Genomic DNA, 21087 nt, shown 5'->3' with positions numbered 1-21087 from the left:
GCCTGTGAATTGGCAATGCGCCATTGATTGGCTGTCTGTGCTGCAACTCTTTTCCCCGCTGCGTCAAACTTTCGACTTTCTTTGTCGGGTGGTGGTGCGTCTCCAGAGGTGTGTGAATTAGCCCTTTTACGTGCTGCGCCTACTACTACTGAGTCAGGTGTTAGTTGTTGCGTGATGTACACAGGGTCCATAGGGGGAGGCTTGTACTTTTTCTCCACCCTAGTTGTAATGGCTCTGCCTTTGATGGGCTCTTGAAATACTTGTTTCGCGTGTTTCAACATCCCTGGTAACATTGGTACACTTTGGTACTGACTGTGTTGACGACAAAGTATTAAAGAAAAAGTCATCCTCAATCGGTTCAGTGTGCAGTGCCACATTGTGAAAAGCAGCTGCTCTGGACACCACCTGCATGTAAGCAGTACTGTCTTCAGGTGGTGATGGCCTTGCTGGGTAGCAGTCTGGACTATTGTCAGATACTGGTGCATCATATCGATCCCATGCATCTGGGTCATCCTGGCTCATCCCTGTGTGCGTTGGAGATTGCATCATAGGGGGGGTTGCAATTGGTGACAGTTGCGGTGAGTGGTGTGGCGAAGGTTGTGGCGAAGAACGAGGTGGAGTTACTTCTTTTGCCACCTTTGCTTTTGGTTGTTTTTCTGTGTCTTGGAAAGAAAGTTTCCTTTTCATCTTAATAGGAGGGAGAGTTCTTATTTTCCCTGTTTCTTTTTGAATATGGAGCCTTCTTTGTGTATAATCTGGCTCCCCCATCTCTATCCCTGGTCCAAATTTATGGCCTTGTAGTTGTGCTGAAAGGCCTTGTTCTTCGGAGTAAGAGCTTGTTTTTGGCTCCGATGCTGGGTGTTTCGGCACCAAAACTTTTTCCACAGTCTTTTTCGGCTCCGAAGCCACTTTTTTCGGTTTCGGGGTGCCGATCTCTCGGTGCTGACTTTGCTCGGAGCCGGTATCTCGATGTCGAGTTTGGTCGGAGCCAGTTTCTCGGTGCCGAGTATACTCTGTGCCGGTATCTCGACCAGAGTCGGATGAATTCGACACGTATGTGCCCTTTTTCGGTGCCGATGGTTGGTCACCGATTTTACGGGTTAGGCCATGGCCTGCTGACAGTGGCGTCCCCTGGGCCTTCATGATTTTGGCGTGAGTTTTGGCCGGGGCTGGTTTACTCACGGTTTTCGCAGGCTGCTCCGTTTCGGGGTCATCCGAGTCAGAGTCGGCAATGGAGAAAGTCTCCTCTTCTTCGACATCGTGGTGTCCTGCCGGCGCCGATGCCATTTGAAGCCTTCGTGCTCTCCGGTCCCGTAGCGTTTTCTTCGACCGAAATGCCCAACAGGCCTTGCAAGTATCCTCTTTGTGTTCGGGGGACAAACACAAATTACAGACCAGATGCTGATCTGTGTAAGGATACTTATTGTGGCATTCGGGGCAGAAGCGGAATGGGGTCCGTTCCATGAGCCTTGAAGACGCACGCGGTCGGGCCGACCAGGCCCCGCCGGGGGATAGAAGCCCCGAAGGGCTACCGGAGCTCTTCTTTAATTCAGTGTCGATCTGCGTTAACTAACCCGATACCGAACGCAAACAATACCGTCAAATTTTCTGAGATTTAACTAACTTTACGAACCAAAACACGGAGCGAAGAGGAACACGTCCAAACCCGATGGCGGAAAGAAAACAATCTAAGATGGAGTCGACGCCCATGCGCAATGGAGCCGAAAGGGGAGGAGTCCCTCAATCTCTAAAAGACTTCTTCGAAGAAAAACAACTTGTAAAACTCCGAGCCCAACACTAGATGGCGGATATGCACAGCATGCGTATCTGCAGCTACACATGCCATCGAACATATATATATGTATATTTTAATATATTAGTTGTTCAGGCAATTGTTATTCAGGCACAATTGTTGCTTAGACAGTAGTTGTTCAGTACTTGGTTGAAGAGACTTTTTAGTTGTTTAGCAGTAGTGGTTTAGGCTATAGTTGTTTAGGACCTAGTTGTTCTGTCACATATTCGCCAGAGAAAGAACACCATAATCCAGTTATTTAAGACACTTAAATAACATCACAATGTTATGTGTGCCCCTGAAAGTTCAACCTAAAGCATCTGGTTAAATAAACAAAATGATCACCGCTGTTTGGAAAGCAACATATTTTTTGTGGAAGCACACAACTTCTGCCCAATCACAACATGCACTCCCAGATCCCAAGTGTGGGCGGAGCCAAAGCCCCCATCCTGGTGGTTCTCACGTAATTGTCTGGTGACAGCTGAGCTGTCAAGCCAGACCATAAAAACCATTGACAGAAACCGCCATGGAGGTTCCCGATGTTGCTTAAAGAAACAAACACCTGCTTGGCACTTATTTCTCAATTTGCCAGGCGGCAACCCCCTCGGAGGGACAAAGTAATTTACTCCATCTCTGTGACGGAGAAACGGGCTACACAACTACTTCAAAATTAGGCTCTGTACTAGAAAGTTGCAGGCGCAACAAAAGTCCTTTTCTGAAGTAAAGCAAAAACTCAGGGCACTTGATATTTGCTAAATGCTTCTTTCCCCTGCATGTTTGAAGACTACAGCTCAAGGAAAACCCCAGGAAGTGAGGGCCTGACTAGATATGTGGGATATGGTGGGCTCAACGCGTGGTCATGATCTCAGACACAGGACCCGGAGTGTTATACGGTTACCACTAAAAAGGTAGGACTGCGTATTAGGGTGGCAGATCATCAGGAAGAGAGGGCTGGGTCTGTCTACACAGTCAGGAATGGTCGACCCAATTCCTAGCCAGCTCACATTTCAGCAACCTCAACATGACATTTTGACTCCAAAGGAAGTCGTGAAAACTGATCTTACCCTTTTGTTGTTTTTCTCATGCATGCCAAGGTTAAACACAAGAAAGATACGAGTGAAGGTTTTCAGACTTTTATTGAAATAATCATACTCTTACTTAGAGACAATGAGTTGTGATTATTAGGCAAATGTGACAAAGCACTGTAATCAGCATTAATAACATGGTGAAACGTATTAACAGTCCAACCTGGTAATCCTAGATCTAGATCTTCCTATCAATACCTACACTCAGAGCATAGTGGGTGTACCCTCTGCCTGATCGGAGTGGAAATCCTGCGACCCCCATACCTAGAGAGTTGAGCCAGGGAGCCAGTCTACAGTGAAGTTGGCAATCCTTCTCTGAAAAATGTAAGATCAGTGCCAGCAGAACTGTATTTCAAGCACAGGATTTGTTCCAGGACGGTAGTGGATGGAGTGCTCCTCTGACCTAGGGCCGTGCACACATTTATATAATCAAACCAACACTCTGTTATAGGCACAGCTCGGATGCAATGATATGTCTAGATGTTAGAAGCTGTCTCCAAAAGAGCAACGCAAGCACTAGGATATCTTGTTCTATGCTCCTAGCCTTGAACAGTGTACAGATTACATAGCAAGAAAGGCTTTCTGAAAACAAGCAACATGTACAGTGTCTTCTCAAAATAATATTGTGTAGGTATAAAGTGTGTAAAATGTCATTGCTAAAAAGCGATGTCAGCCTAAAACGTATAAATTTAAAACTAAGTTAAGACGAAAAACCAGAATGGGCCCAAGATGGCCTCACAACAGTAATGGAAGGAAGTTTGGAGGCAGAGGCGCTTCAGACCTGGCAGTCAGAGAACTGGTTCCCAGTGTGCCACTCAAATTATGATCCCAGAGGATGATGTCCTGTCTTCTCACAAATAGGACAAAATCTAAATGGACAGGGCAGGCCATTCCGCATCAGAGTCTTGGGTCCCCCACTGATTGTCCCTAATCCGGTAAACTGCTAGCATGGCTGTTAAAAAGAAACAAGCCGCATTTGCATATACTGGCACTACACAAAGATGGAGGGCCTGATAGAGTGGCTAGAAACCAGATAAATGAGGCCTGCTCAGAATAGTTGCAGATGGGGTTTGTCCAGACACATGCTGTCCCACAGGACACACTGGAAAAATGCGGGAGTCGCAGTTGCCACGACTCACACTTGAGCAACGTTCATCCCTGGAGAAACTGCTTGGAACAGCTCAAGGAAGCATTAACTGGGATAACCCATGGTAAAAGGCTAGGATCCGATGGGCTCCCGATCGAATTATACCAGGTGCTGCCTTTCTCTATGTTAGAAAGTTTACAGACGTTTTCCTGAAGCCACAGGAATGGGGTGTTCTCCTGCCCTCCTTTTCGAAGCAAGCAAGGATGGTCCTCATTTCTAAGAAAGCAGGTATGCATCAGATCTGGCCATCAATAAGCCCCTGTTGATGTCAAATATAGACATTAAACTACTGTTTAAGAATCTGGCCTCCAGACTGCTAAGAATGGATACACACAGGTACACTCAGACAAAACAGATTTTTTTTTTTTACCTGGGAGACGCAAAACGTAACGTACTAATCGTTTAAATCGTGTCCTGGATACACTGGAACCCACAGAGGAAGAGTACGCACTAGCAGCTCTGCATCTGATGCATATCTTTGTCACTACTGGCTGGCAGTACACGTGGGCATTCTTGGGACTGATGGGCTTTAGTACCAGCTTCATTAGATAGGTGCAACTATTGTACGCTGACCCAGTGTAACAATATCTACAGGAGGAACCGTCTTGAATCCATGAAAGCTGGGCAGAAGTACCAGACAGGGCTGCCTCCTGACCCTGGTGCTTTTTGTGCTTGCAGATGAGCCACAGCCTGCAGGTTAAGGTCGGAACTCAGAACCTGGGGTATTAAACTTGCAGTGATGATCCAAGAAGTGTCACTGTACGCTGATAATACCCAGATGTATCAGCATGTCCTGGTGCAATCAAAAATCCTCCTCCCCGAGGAACAGAGATACTTTGCCACGATGTCGGGTCTACTCACAAACAGGATAAAATCTAAATTGCTCCCCTAGGTGGATTGAGAAGCACTAATATGAAACTCCCCAGGGGCTTGGACTACAGTGGCAAATTGATAAATGTAGTTATATGGGGATCTGGGTGACAACCTGTCCTGTAGCTCAGTATGATTTAAATGTGGGGAACTTATTTGAGGGCTTGAGACACTCTGTTGAGTTTTGGACATGTCCACCACTCTCTCTAATTGAACGTACATCCTTGGTAAAAATGGTGTTCCTACCACACTGCATAATGTAATATGCCCAATCCAGAGTACTACATTTCCTCACCTGGAAATATTACTGTACACACTAGCGTGGGCTGGAAAAAGAAGCAGAGTAAAGTTGGGGTGAGTCTGCCGGACTTGTTCCCCTAATTTACAGCTACATGGCTCCAACATGCATTGAGCTGGTTTGATGATAGCCTTAACTGGGAGAAATCCCTTTTGGCAGGCACATACAACCCATATACCCTTTCAGAAGCATTTATGATGAGGAAAGGAATCCCTAAAGATGTCTTCCTTTAGTGTGTTTGTTGAATGGCGGATGTGTGCCACAGGGTGGATTGTATAATATTTCCCAGGCCCCCTCTTTAGACGATATGCCCCTGTGGTCATTAAAGCCATTTTTAATATCCACATGAAGATTTGAACTATGTGAGAAGGCGAGATGGGTTCTGTGAATGTGTAGGGAATCTATACCTGAATAATAGATTCCCCTCTTTCGCACAAGCACAAGGGCACTATGTACCGGGACCTGGGAAGTTCTTATAATATGTTAGACTAGCGCACACGACCCGGGGGATTTGGACTTCATTCCCAGGCAAGCCAGAGGAGCATGCAGTTGTGCAACAGATACTGGGAAAGGCGGGGTGTAGACGCAGAATAACACACCTGCATGTAGTATGAACTGACTGCATCAGAATAGAGGGCATCGGAAAAAGTCAAGCAGGTGTCCCCTAATGCACATTTTATGCTGATAAAGTTTCACTGTTTCACAGAACTTACATGATGCCATCTAAATTGACTAAAATCTACCCCACTAGCCCCTGCAGCTATGAGAGGTGCAGGCTTCCTTATGCCGACTTTTTGCATATGGCGTGGGCTTGTCCAATGTTGGTGGAGTTCTAGGTGGAGCTGATGGCTGTGATGTTGCATTTTGTGGGGCTGGAATTAGAGGGCTCTATCAATATGTGAAGCCACGTCGGAAACGCTTAAAAATGAAAAACCTGAATGTTAGCGTGGAGGCAGATTGCAATACACTGAGTAGCATCTAGGGCCCTAGAGGTAAAAGTCTGGAAGACAGACTTACCAGCAAATGAGCAACAAATAAATCTTACTAGAAGAGACAAAAAAGTTATGAAGACCTAATAACCTGGGGTGAACTGCTTGTTAGAATCATGGACCAGACATTGGGCAGACACCTTGAGCTAGTCCGAAATAATGTGCAGAAAGGACTGTAATACAATGTGGTGGTTAAACATGGCTAAAAATAACTACACACTGAATTGTTTATATGAATGTACTGTATGTACAATGGGTTTCAGATGCTCATGTGCCTTTGAATAGTATTATCATATAAGTTCAAAAATTCATGAAAACAATATATATATTATTATTTTTATTTTCTTTTTACAAAAAAAGCAAGTACTGGCAAAGCTAACAGGTCTTGCTATGAGAGCTAATGGCTTTGCCAATGTTTTTTAGCCATGTCCTACAGCATTGCGATGCTTTGCAGTGTGGCTAAAACTTTTTTTTTTTTTTAAAGCTTCAATGTAGCCACTTTCTTATTTTTTTTTTTATTCGTTAGCGCTGGGTCCATCATAAAAAAAAAATTATTATTAATTTTAGCACACAGCATGGCTGAAAATCATTGCCAAAGTCAGCAATGTCCTTTCTGTGCAGTACGAACAAAAGGCAAAGGCAGAGCCATTACTCTCAAAGGTAAGACCTATGGGCTTTGCCGATTCTGGTTAGGTCTCGGCACAACACCTCTGAGGTTCTGAGAAAATCAGTTAATCTTCCCAAGCGTAAAAAAGAAAAACAATGTCATTTGGCAAAAAGACCCTATTACATAAAGAAAGAAACTGCACCGATGTCCATGTCTTAAATACATTTAGAAGCAGCCCTCTGCTGTCACAATACAGGCAGATAACATCTGTTGTCACAAAAAATATCTATTTTAAAAGGAGAAAAGGAGGGCTTCATTGAAGTGTGTGTGGCTTAGTAAAACATACCTACAAATGGTAGGCGGTTCAACAAGGAGAACAGGAAGAAAAAAAATAAGCCTCAATCAAAGCACAATTAGTGGAAGGACAGCAATCAAGCTGAAGCAAACAGTACTTGGTCCATATGCCAACTGAAAGAAGAGGAACTGAAGCCAGCACGCGCTGGCCAATTGGAAGACAGCAAATAAGACTGACAATAAAACCAATGAATGTTAGATAATGGGCAAGTTGCAAGCCTCTTGTTGTATGCAATATTTCTCGCAAGCGAGAGAATAGTAAAACATTTCTGCCTTTTGCAATTCCCCTTTTTGTTTTCAACTGTTGTCCTCCCTTTTATTAACCATAATGTATGTCACATTTTCTAATGTGGCCTAGTCTGAAAAAGACGTGAGCCCACTGAATATGTTGTACTCCTTTTCGGATTTAGGTAGCACCTCTTCCTGAGTTTTCCTACTGCTCTTCTGTGCAAATGGACATTGGTCATTAAAGCGGTTCCCATTACTTTTCTTCACTACTGCGTGTCAATAGATCACATCAAAACACCCTGTATGTGGTATTGGCAAAATAAAACGGAGGTTGGATGGTTTGAAAGCCTAAGGAAATGCTTGTGGCTGTTTTTTTTCCCGGTAGCTATGAAAGGCTCAAACTGCTTTCTAAGACAACCACTGGCCCAAATTCTCCCTTTACTCTTTCCACCCTGTGAGGTGGGGACTATAAATCAGTCACTGTACCGTAATGCATTTTCTTGCTTCATTTACATATATGTGATGCATTCCTTCATTAACACTATTGCAGGAGCATTCATTAACTAAATGCAAATAAAAATCTTGATTTGGAGCTGAAGGGATGAGATGGGTCTACGTGAAAAGATAAAAACTAACTTTTTTTTCTTTTTAGAATTCTGAAAAACGTATCTCCACAATCACATATAACCACAAACTTAAAACAAAGATAACCAATATTTTTTGTTCTCTTTACTGGAGGGAACCCTCAGACCATCCTTTTCACTACCCCACACCAAGTTCTTTTTACCCTTTCACTCCTAGTCTCTCTTTACCTTTGCCCCCCACCCGCCACTCTATACGGCTTCCACTACTTTCAAGGTCTTCTTTCAGAGCTTTCAAAAATATGCTTTTTTTCCGCTGTGCAACATTTTACTATGTTAATAAGTGACAGGCAGATTTTTAAGCTATTTCTTTTATTTGGCTGCTCTTTTAAATAATACCACACAAAAGGTTCCTACTTCTCACGTCTCAGACATTTTAGTGTTATTTATCTCTTTACAATGCACTGATAGTGTTCTTTTGGTTGTCAATAGATGATTTTCACATAATGTCAGTGAGAAGTTAGTTTTGAAGTCTGTACTGCGTCTAAAATAGCTGATCTCCGACAATTATCTTTTTTTTTTTTACTTCTCAAATGGTGTAGTCCAGCTGGATCATGAGAACTTTAGATTTTACGAGAAAGTTATTGCACTTACCTTGTTTTAATATCACAGCCAAACTTGAATGAAAATCTTTCCACAATAGGTTTGAAGACCTAGATAAAAACAACATATGGGAAGGCATGAGTTAATTCCAGTATTAAAAATGTTTTGTTCTGTAAACACGTTCCATTCATAAAATTGCATGCCTATTCTACTTGTTACGTACAACTAAGATATTGGGTGACAGATTGGCTGAGGTATTATGTATAGTACTTGTATGTTTCAAGTATTTTGTCTTTAGAGTTCTGCATATTATAGCATCTGGTCACTTAAGGGTTATTGACTCAGTTACTGGATTAATTCCTTTCATAACTTTGTCCCTGAACTATAAATAAACAAGGCTTACGATACTTCCAATGCAGAGGTGCTTTCAACAGCTTATAACGGAGCGCAAGGTTAAATAATTTTGCAGACTCAGAGCATACACAGTCATTCTTGCACATTGGGCATCACTCCCAAAATGGTTGCCGCCTGCTCCTGACTTTAGTTTATACTCCACTCGTTCACACCATAGGAGTAGATACCTGAACAAGAACTTGGGCCTGCTGTTTGAGCTGTCTGGAGAAACAGGGCTTTAAGAAATTGGATTATTAATACAATGTGTGACTACCCACCTCAAAGATTAACAACAACACTTGTCAGGGTGAACCCTCAACTTCACTAAGTTAACCTGAGCTCAACCCACTGGTATCTATGGCAAAGACCAGACAGGCTCAACTTAGGCCACTGTGTAACACATTCATGCATTACATAAAACAGTAATGAGGAACAATAAAAATCCCAAGCAAAATTTGAAAAAAATAATAAACAAAATGACAACAAATAACCAAATCAAATAAGGGAAAGCAGGGACATAACATTTTAAACTTTTAAGTAGGAATAGCGCCAAGAAGCATAAAGTCAAAGATTTTATTTAAGTGCCCCAGGACCTCAAGGGAAGCATTTGGAGAATCACAGGGTGTCAAACAGAGGACAACAGGAGGGCCCAAGCCAAGTCCAGTTTCTACTGGTCAGCTGCAAGAAAGGACTCTTGTGGCTTGCTGTATAACTTTAACAGGAGGTGAGCCCTATGGCCCCTGGACGCCACTATTTTGTCCTGGGAACAAGAGGGAGGTTGCCCAGTCCTTCAGGGCTCCTCTCAGGTCACAGACAGCAGGTCCAGCCCTCTTCAGTTCTTCCTCAGGTCCAGAAGTGTTCTGAAGTTGGTAACTGGAGAAGCCGCATTTATGCCTGGCATGAGCTAGTGGGTGAGAATGACTCCTGGGAATGCACTAACCAATAGAGTACCCACTTTGAGCCTTTAAAAGATGGAAAAATTCTTCAGTTACACTACACTAGGCTCGGAGGAATGGGGGAGGGAGGTGTCTGGGGAGAGGACTATGAAAATCCTAGTGTCTTCCCACATCTACCACTAAAATCCAATTTGAGGAAGCCACTGTACCCACAATCAAGCTAGAGAGACAGACGTCTGGTGGAACACAGCAGATCGGCCAGCAACCAGACACTGGATACACAAGAATTCCCCCAGTTTGCTTTCTTTCAAGTACGCCCCAAAGTGTCATATGTAAACCCAGCAGACCTGTCAAGCAAGATTTGACAGTCCAGCAAGATTTGACACTATATTGTCAAAAAGGATATACACTTCCCCCATCATGCATAATGTGTGAGGTTCAGAGGAGTCACCTTCAACCACGTCAGCCTACTGTTTGCCCCTGGAAGACTCTCCAGATGTTTTCGACACCTATTCAAAGTGTTTATTACTGGCTGACAGAAGGGGGTAGAACACATACAAATGTGGCCTCAGGAACGTCAGGCACAGAAAGTAAACATTGTAAAAGTCAATTTTCTTAAATATGTTTTAAAAATTCAACTTCACCACTGAATTGGATTTCAATAAATATTAAAAATAGTTTTTAATTTTTTTTTCTAGCTAGTCCCATTCCTGAGGTACGGTCAGAGGCGTAGTATCAGGCGGACGGTGTGGGGTGTGATAACTCCCAAATAAATGCATTCTTGGCTTGGTAGTTGGGACTTGGGAGCTGAGTCGAGTCTGATATCTTTGTGTAATTTTTTTCTGGTGTATGCAAAGAATGAAAGACAAAACTGAAAGGGCGGGGGGAGGGAGTAGGAAAGAAAGCGATATCCATCTAGTGGCTAAATTTTAAAATTTGATACCAGAACATTGTGGAATCAACACTCGCTTCCCTGCTTGTCCAAATTGCATGATAGTAGCCAATTATTTTATTTCACAGAACCTCCTTTTTCTTTATTATCACATTTGAGCGCACTTTCAAATAATTGAAAACAGGATGTGTATTGTGCAGGCACCTCTTATATTTGATTTAGTAAACTGTAATTTTGCTGCATCTATAATGTAACTTATGACAGTCTAGGGGGTTACACAAGTACTGACTTACCTCTTAGTTTACTAATGACATTGTCATTGGGGATGAACCATGAATGTTTCTAAAAACTATCACTTTTAATACATGCTTGGCTATGCAGTGATATAATCTTATGTACTAAAGTAAAACGCTTCTAAAATACACTTTTTTGAACTTAAGAGATTGTATAATATTCTTACATCATGAGTGCTACATGAGATACATTAATTATATTACATATATACATTTTCCTGCTTGACTTGCTCTATTTGAAGCTCTGGCTCAGTAAATAGGGCCATCAGTCAATTGATAAAATGATTTATAAAAGGCAATGACTGTAATCGTAAATAACTTCCCACATGCACGGATTTGACAACTCTACCTTCAAGGCTTCTTGTAGCACAGATGAAGAAGAGTGTATAAAGTGAAAGTACATTTAAAATAAGTGATCTCAGCGCAGAGAACATAGGCCATTGTATTAGAGGGGACCACAGTCATTTGGTGTTAAGGGGAGAAGCCATTTGAAGACTTTTTGTAAAATGCAAAGTGTTCAAAAGCAGGCAGCTGCGACTGCATTGATCGGGCACTTCATGATCAGTTTGCTCTCCAGGATTATGCTGAGGTTTCTGGTGTGATCGGTTGGTTTGGGTGTTGGTCCTAGTCGAGTCCTAACTAGATTACGGCTTAAAACATGCAAAAGCAATACAATTTAAAGAAACCCTAATTTCCTATTTTTTTTTAAACAACTCTCTATACCTAAATGGATCAGGGCTCACCTGTTCTATAGTCAGCTAGTTCTAATCCATGGAAATCGTTGTGAGCTACGGACTAATTTAGATATTAAATACATGTACAGAGAGGCCAAATAACTTAGAAAATACACCCATTCTTGCTACAGGGAACATACAGTATTAATGGTACAGGAGCTGTATTGCAAAAGGTTTAAATTTGGGGTCCATGAGAAGTGTTGTCCTTTGCTCTTGAGAATAGAAAGGGAGAAAGAAACACAGAGAGAGAATGTGAAAGAAATAAAGAGAAGAGAAAGAGCCAGAAAGGAAACAATGATGGAATGAGGGAACACAGGAAGAGAGAAAGAAAAGAAAGAAGCAGAGTGGGGACGTGGCTACACAAGATGGCAGAGTAGACGCAGATCCCGAGAGCACCCACTATAAAGACAAAATCTACCCCCCTGCCCTAAAAACTACCCCAACCCCCGCCCTAGACCCTAAAGCCTACCCTGTCCTAAAAACTACCCCACCCTGCCCTAAAAACTACCCCAACCCCCGCCCTAGACCCTAAAGCCTACCCTGTCCTAAAAACTACCCCACCCGGTCCTAAAAACTACCCCAACTCCCGCCCCCACCCTGAACCCTAAAACCTACCCCGCCCTGCCCTAAAAACTACCCCGACTCCCCACCTTTAACCTAAAAGCTACCCTACCCTTTCCTAAAACCGACAACGAACGTCCTAAAAACTACCCTGACCCCATCCTAAAACCTACCCTGTCCTAAAACCTACCCCGCCCTAAAAACTACTCCAACCCCCGCCCTGTACCCTAAAACCTACCAGTCACAGCTGGTGACTGTGAAAAGTGGCAGGGAAGGGGGCAAAAAAACACAATTTTAAAAATATATATATATTAAAACAAATATATATATATATATATATATATATATATATATATATATATATATTTTTTTTTTTCAAACTTACCTGAATGTAGCCGCCTTCCCCCGCACCGCTGCACTCCAGGCACCCCAGCCATCCCTGAGGCCAGTCATGTCGCTGCTCATAGCAGCATTATGATTGACTGGAGTGCCCTGGCTGGGTGCTCCAACGCAGACTAGGAGCCTGGGCTTGCTCTCTCCAGCCCGGCAACACAGTTGGGGAGGTGGGGTGGGGGCAGTGTAGGGCGTGACGCTCCTCTGCCATACCAGAGGAGCCGCCCCTGAAACCTATCCTGCCCTGTTGTAAAAACTACTCTGCCCCAAACCCTAAAACTACCCTGCCCTGTCCTAAAACCTACCCCACCCTGTCCTAAAAACTACCCCGACCCCCCCCACCACAAACCCTACCCTGTCCTAAAAACTCAACCCCTCACTCTGAACCCTAAAACCTACCCCACCCTTTCCTAAAAAATACCCCGACACACCACCCCACCCTAAACCCTAAAACCTACCCCACCCTGTCCTAAAAAGTACCCCGATTCTGTCCTAAAGACTCCCCACTCTCCTACCTCCCCAAACCCAGCCTCACTTACCTCTCCCCCCTCTGGTCGCGGCTCCTTCCTTTTTTGCCCAGACTGCTCTCTCTGCCGTTATCACGCATATGTGTGATAAAGGCTTGTGTGCTAAACACAATGGTAATGGCAGCGTGGTTAATGTATAGCGTTGCATTGACCACGTTGTTAGTGATGTTTCTCCCCACCCCCTGATCTAGAACGGAGCGAACTGCTAGACTATCTGAATGGCTTGTCTTTACAGCCGCTGACAGATGCAGACAGAAAGGTGTTCGGGCACCACTAACACAATCCCGAAACTGGGAAGGGACCAGGAAGGGATCTGCTAAAGCCGGGCTCCTACCAAACAATATCAATGCTAAATGTCAATTAAAAGACACTTAGCACAGTACTGGCGATGAGGCTACTGCTGTTTTTGCCATGGTTGGTACATGATGACCAATCTGGATTTATCCCCCGACAAAACACCTTGTGTAACATAAGGCGATTAAACGCATGTGATGCACTCATCGGACTTGACCCAGGACGCCTGTGCCTTGGCGTTCCTGGACATAGAGCAGGCGTTTGATTCGGTCTGCTGGGAATACCTATGGCAGATGCTGGAGGTGTCTGGATTAGGCCACACTTACATTCGATGGGTGAGACTGCTGTATGAAAACCCCATAGCAAGAGCACAAACCGGCCGATTCATCTCTGGCGTGAATGCGCTGCAACAGGGCACACAGCAGGGGTGTCCGTTGTCGCCACTGCTGTTTGCGCTAGCAATGGAGCCATTAGCCTGTCATCTGAGAGTGCTCATTGGGGAATGTGGAGTCCACGTAGGATGCACAGAACATGTAGTATAGCTTTATGCTGACGTTGCACTGATATTCCTCCGTCGACCAGCTATATCTGCGCTGATCTTATTAAACATTATGCAAGAGTTCGGAGAATACGCTGGCCTTCGGTTCAATGCGGGCAAATCAATGCTGTTCCCAATAGGGAGGCTAAGTAAAATCCCGGTCATCCAGCTGGCAGTAGCTGGTATACCGTGGAGGACTGACAAGGTGTGCTACCTGGTAATCCAGATCACTCATGGAGGACGGGCCACACTTGAGCTTAACCTTGGTCGGGTGATCGAGGCCTTGTGACCAACTGTGGAGTTTTGGAACACACTACACCTATCCCTAATGGGAAAAATTTAACTGACTATAGGCTTGTGCAGTTAGGTGGGTCATTAGGCGAACACCGTATGCAGCAGTTCTAGATATTTGGACACTGGCCAAATCGCGCGGGTAATGTCAGTGTATGGATGGATGGAGGGAGGGAGGGAGGGAGGGAGGTTGCATCACGGCCTCGGATCTCTATCTTGACAATTGTTTTGTCACTTTTACAGGATGCCTGCGAAATGTTCAGACTGGGCAGAGGCCAATTTTTGCTAAATGCAAAATTGCCTGCTATGGCTAGGCAGCTGTGGCCTTCCTTCCCAGACGTCCCACCACCCACACAGACACTGGTCACGATGCTGACCCTTGCTGACGGAGGTTGATCACACAAGTATATATAGGGCACTCCGGGGGGGACAGAAATAGTTTGTCTCTCTGCGTGGAAGAACAAATGGCAAGCAGCTGGTGAGGAACAGACAGTGCCCAGAGAGTGGGAGACAATACTTATAGGAGTGAAAGAAGTATGCGTTAATGCACAAGTGAAGTTAGTACAATATAATTATATCCACATGGTCGACTCAACCCCAAAGAGGCTAAATAAAATATACCCACAGAGATCCACACTGCATGTGCTGTGGCAAAGCACAAGCAGATTTCATTCATATGGTATGGGAGTGCACCATCATAAAGTTCTGGGAAGAAATTGTGGCCCATATAAAAAAAGGTGACAGGATGGACATTGCTATTACAGATTAAACAATGTATCCTGGGCGTACTTTCTGCCAATCCAAAAAAGAAACAAAGCTGGAAATATACAGTAGTGGGGATGATGGCTGCAAAGCAGCGCATATCGATAAACTGGCTGAGCCCCAAGCCACCGCCAGAGTTGATATGGCGGGAAGATCCTTTGGAATGGGCGGAGGAAGTACACATGCGGAGGACCAGGTGAAATGCCAGACTGCAGAATGATCTGCTAGCTTGGGAAATGATGACACAGACCTTGATAAAAGTACTAGAGGGTTCAGGGGTACGATAAATAGAGGTCCTTTAGAAGTGGGGTAACAGGCTGTGCCCAACACCACGCAGTGGAGGGATCAGGCCTGAGGGAGAGGGGACTCTTGAGGAGGTTGACGCTAAGATTTACCTATAGCCTAAGGAAGGACATTGCACACATGCACCAGCTAACTTTGGAAGCTCGGGTGGGGGAGCTGTGTTTAGGTATTGTTGTTAAATAGTGTCATTATGCTTCCTAGTACAAAGATAATGGTTGGACTCCCTTCTAAAGAGCAGTAATACTGTACAAAGATCACGATTTACATCGCTAATTGAAGTAGACCTTGAATTGTAAGCATTTGTTGCAAAATGTTTGTTGACATGCCAATAAAATTATTTAAAAAAAGAAAGAAGCAGAGAAAGACATGGAAACAAAATATAGGAAAAAAAGAATGGAGGAAAAAAGGAAACTAAAAGAAATTAAGAAGAAAAGGAAAGAGGAAGAAGCAGTGAAAAGAATGAATGAAAGGAGAGGATGAAAGAAAGTACGAAGTAGAAAGAAAAGAGGAACAGTACAATAAAGAAAAAAGGAGGCAAGGAAAGAAAAAGACAACGAGAAAAAGATGTAAAGAAAGGAACAAAATCAGAGAAAGAAAGAAGAACAGTAGAAGAAAAAAGAAAATAAAGAAACAAAGGAGAGACATAGAGAATAGGATGGTAATGGAAGAAGAGAAAAAAAAGAAAAAAGGACCATAAGTAAATGCAACAAGAAAAAGAGAAAACTAGAGAATTAACAAAGTGGGAAAGCTGAAGAGAGAAAAAAAGATAAGACTGAAAGAAAGGAGAGAGGGAAGGAAGAACAGAACAAAATACAAGACAGTAAGACACAGAAAATGTATGAGATAGGACAAAACAGGACGAGAAGAGGAAAAACAAAGAAAGAGGGGGGGAAGGAAAAATAAATGGAGAAAGGAGAAAAGCAAAGTGGAGGAAAAAGAAAGAAAGAAAAAAGGAAAGAATCGTTGAGGGAAAGAAAGAATGAGGGGAACTGAAGAAAAAAGTAAAGAGAACAAAAGAAGAAAAAACTAAAGACAAAACTAAGAAGCAGAAAATGGAAGAAAAAGAGGAAAGTAGAGGGAAAAATGGGAAGAAGTAGAGAAAACATATCAAGAGTAAATAAAGACCAGAAAAAGAAAGAAAGTGAATGCACAGCAAAGAAGTGGGGAAAGGAGGCAGTAGTGTACAATTATAGGAAGAAAGAGAAAGGAGGAGAAAGAATGTGAGAGAAATGGAAAGCAAGGTAAGACAGCACAAAAGGAAAGACAGACATGAGTGCATGGAAAAAAGAAAGTAGGAAGGAGAAGCAAAAACAGAAGGCAAAAAGAAGAAATGAATTTTCAGAACAGTGTAGGGTGCACTGCCAGCTCACAGGCACACTGTTTAAAATAGCTGTCTTATCATGTGTGCCTTTGTCATGTCTGAGCTACTCAGTAGAAGCCTACGAGCTACTGGTAGTTCATGATCAACCTGTTGGATACCCCTGATGAAGACCCTAACTAAGAAATCTCACAGAGTCTAATGTAAGAAGAAAGCAACTCTTTGCTGAAGAAGTAAGAGGAGAGAACAATGGAAGAAACATAGTTTGAGTAGTTCTAAGCCTAAAATACATTTCAGACAGGTGATGAGAATGTATTCTTAAAGAGATATACATCTTAGGGATCGCTGTTAAAGAGTCTCTGTATTATTAACCATGTTTTATTACAGTGCGGCCCTACACAAACTATTTTGTCACAGATATTGCAAACAAGCATTATCTATCAGATAAAGGCTGATAAACTCAAAGTTTAATAGAAGAAACAAAAGGACGCCTTGAGTTGGCCCAGTAACAGAGGTAAACACAACTGTGCTATGATGGACTGCATTAGACCCAGATTGTTATACAGACATCATGTACTGGAATTACTTACAATTGCAGGAATAAGAAATGTTCTCATATGATGTATACTGGCTCTGATTCGATGAAAAGAAATATATTTGTACTGCAATAATCCACGGGCCAAACCATTAGGGTCTCTGATGGAAGTTTGAAAAGAAAAACGTAGTCTTGCCTACATGACAAGGGATTCAGGTTGCTAAACAAACCTGCAGGTGTTATTCATGAAAAGAATACATAACTACCACTTCCAGGAAACCAACTGGCATGGTAGAGTCAGGGTAATTAGAAACATTCCAGACCTGGATGTGTTCACCTATGAATGACCTATGGCAGGAAAAGACTGGTCAGATGGCAAGAAGGTGAAAAAAGACTAGCAGTAGGGCATTTTCCTCGGAGATGAGATCCAAGTATCTGGATGTGTAGTATCAATGTTCTGAATACGCAATGTGACACACTCTAGTGATCCCATTTGTCAAAGAAGTGTAGCTTCTCCCTTCCTGCAAACAAAACAAAAAAATACAGGAAGGGAGATACTGTATGTGAGCGATGAACAGCAAATAAAAGAAATATTTGGTAGAAGGAACTTTAGTTCTGATTTAGAGTTTGCTGGAAAGGGTTACTCCATCACAAAAGTGACAGATATCCCATCCACCGTATTACGATTCCATTATATTCTATGGAAATTGTAATACAGCGATGGGATATCCGTCACACCTGTGACGCAGTAATCCGTCTGCCAAACTCTAAATCAGGTTGTGTGCGTGTTTGCACGCGTTTAGGGGAAACAGATAATGTAAAGTGGTTGAAAATGCATAATGTGAAAAAAATGCATCAACATACACTGCGTCTCAAAAGCCAATCGTTATGAGAAGAAAATGTATTCACAGCAGCTATGTAATGAGAAGTACAGAATCAAAACTACATGCACACTTAAATACTGTAAACACGCCTTCCACTGAAGTCGGTAGAGGGGCAAAAAAATTCTAAGCACAATAAATAAAGAAAACATTTCCACTTTCAGACAAAGCAAAATCATGTATTTGGATGACTGGTTTCCTCGAAAAACTGTTTTAAGTTGTTACATTTGCAGTTATTTGAAGTCTAGAATCTAGAAGGGCAACTGCCAAATATGCATGATGTGTAAATTCTGTCTGTCACCTAGGTGTATGTCTGAAACTAAGGAGACTGCCATGAAGTTTGACAATTAGGGATGTCTCGCCCACACTGAAAGGATAAAGTTAATTGCTAATTATGTGTATATGCATTTCCCCACCATCTGTGATTCATGATATGCAAGGGTCTATCACAGGTAAATACTGCAGGCCTTTCTAGCCATAGTGCACTTCTCTTGGACTTTGAATTGAGATACACAGAAGCATAAAACAGGAGTTTTTGCTTCTTTTGATGAGAACAGAACTAGGCCTTGTCTAGCATGCCAGCTTGTTGAAAAGAAAGGATTTACAATGTGGTTGTGGTGTGTTGCTTCTACTTAACCTCAAGGCTGTTTTCCATTAAAAGCTGTGCCTCACCAGGAAGCCTATGTGCCTCTGCAGTGACACACAGGTTCTAAGCTTCCTCCAATTACTTATCAGAGAGTGTGTCCACCTGCTTCTGGAGATAATACCTACTAAGGTATGGGCTATTTTTACCAAAACGATATGTACATGTCTTAGGGATGCTATGTACGCTAACACAACTGCTTGGAGCTCCTGCAGTTTGATGAGTAATAGGGAATCCTCTAACACCATCGTCCGTAGGTAGCAACACTGCAACCCCAAGCTTTGGTTTGACCTTGAAGCGGATAAATATCTTAGAGTACCAATGGCAACAATATTTCAATGTGCCTCAAAACTATTGGTGTTGGTATGGTGTTACCTGTGGTTTACTTTTGGAATAATGTTCTACTGTTCTAAAATGTCTTTCAGAAGTGGAGTACAGCTTTATAGTGCTTTGTGTAGTGCAGGGGAACAAAATCTTTTGTTTCTACTCAATAACCTTTGACGTTGCAACCAACCCAAACGCAAAAACAATATTCCTGTGTACGTAATGTTACAAAAGATTAAGACTGAAAAGCTCCATCTAGTAAAATTCAAAGGATAAGGTGAAGCCGAGGGTGGTAGCAAACATGCTTTTTTTTTTTTGCAAGACTTTGCAGCTATTGCCAATTAACCCTCAGGAAGAGGCATTTCAGATCTGGTGAAACTTTCTGTTAGGCAGGGATAAGCATAGTCTGACTTCAGTAAATGGCCCAGAACTTGAAGACAAAGCTTGAGGGTCAGGATTCACTCCCAGAGCGGTCAGTAGAGGATAAGAGTCGGGTCCAGATGGATCTGGTCAGCTGAAAAGCAGGAAAGGCCCCTGGAAGCTTGCGTGTCCCTGTCACTCAAACAGGTCAGCCAACTGACCTCTGGAGTCACTTCTGGTATCAAGGAAAGCAGGTCTGGTCTTCCTTCAGGCTTCGGACAGCAGTGCAGTCAATCTTCTGAGTCTTCACAGGTCCAGGAGTGTTCTGTTTTCAGGTTCTGGGGTTGCCACTTTCACGCCCGTGCCAGCCTGTGGGTGTGGGACACTCCCTTTGTCTAACCCTAAACTGGTTTTGGTCAGTTCTTTCTTTTCCCCTAGGATTGTCTCCAGCCTGGCTACTGAAATAAAAGACAGGCAGATTCTGGTGCGAGCTGCATTTGCCAGTGACACACAAGGCTTCCTTCTTCTGGCAGAAAGACACACTTGGCTTAGGGAGAAAAATGCCAACTTTTTTAAAAGTGGCATTTCCAAAAATAGTCTTTTAGAATAAGACTTTACCATTAAAGAGTATATCAAATTGTGATTAAAATGAATTGAAAAAATATTTTTCTAGCTGTTCCCAAATTGGATTCAGCACTTCCTAAACGTAATGAGATAAACCAGTGTTAAACTGTGGGAGGCCAGCGCTGCTACAGTGAAAAACAACTTTGGAGGTTTTTCGATACCAGGACACTTAAAAGAACAAAGATGTGTGTCCTACTTTTTAACCTTGCCCTGTGAGCCTTTTCACCTACCTTAGGGTTTACTTATAAGTATGAATAGTGAGGGCATATTTGGCCAAGTCAATATGAGAGTTTAAAACTGCACTGCAGCAGCATGCCTGAGATATCAAATGGAACAACTTTGGTGGCTGGCACCCTGGGTGCTGCAGCTCCCTAGTAGCACTAAGCTTACAGGCCCTTGGCCTTGGTTTAGGGAGTACAAAATGCTAGGAATGTATAAGTAAATTAAATGCAGCAATCAGGTGAAAGCCATGTTTACCATGTTCAAAGGAAAGAGCAATGACACTATCTCTGGTTGGCTGGGGTAAAGTGCACAAAAGTCCTAATGACAACAAAATGGGTTCAGCTACAGAAGGCCAATGTTTGGGGGACAACCACATAAAGCAGGGTCATTTCTAACACTAGGATATTTGTTGTAGGTACAGTAGTAGTTACTTTTGCCCTAGTGGAATAGGCCCAAAAGCTTGTTTTCAGTGAAACTTTGAAGGCATATTGGGAAATTTAAAGACAAGTTAAGTATTCAGAAAGGAAAATTAATAAGAGAAATCAAGATTTTACCTGCCACACATTAACAGAAATAATACCTGATTTGGCACACGAGGATAACTTGGATAGCAGTCTAACCAAGCGCAGTGTTAGAAAGTGCTATTAGTGGCCTGGGCTCAAGTCAATGATAGACCACAATGTGCGTGATTTTGCTTTTCTGTCCATACAGTAATAAGGTTACGTTTACCAACAAACCACTATTACATT

At 42.9% G+C, this 21087-nt stretch overlaps 1 protein-coding gene across 1 annotated transcript in view; it reads right to left on the bottom strand.

The window, feature by feature from the left end:
* The window catches only part of RTCA (RNA 3'-terminal phosphate cyclase), an 89992-nt gene that overhangs the window by 54844 nt on the left and 14061 nt on the right, over window positions 1-21087 (bottom strand). Inside the window, exon 6 of the mRNA XM_069232171.1 lies at window positions 8606-8664. Within this exon, the coding sequence (XP_069088272.1) occupies window positions 8606-8664 (59 nt within the window). The remainder of the gene's footprint in view (window positions 1-8605; window positions 8665-21087) is intronic.

Source organism: Pleurodeles waltl, chromosome 4_2, assembly GCF_031143425.1.
Source record: "Pleurodeles waltl isolate 20211129_DDA chromosome 4_2, aPleWal1.hap1.20221129, whole genome shotgun sequence".
In the NCBI taxonomy this organism is placed as follows: Eukaryota; Metazoa; Chordata; class Amphibia; order Caudata; family Salamandridae; genus Pleurodeles; species Pleurodeles waltl.
The sequence above is the reverse complement of the archived record's forward strand: the minus strand, read 5'-3'. Positions and strand labels throughout refer to the sequence as shown.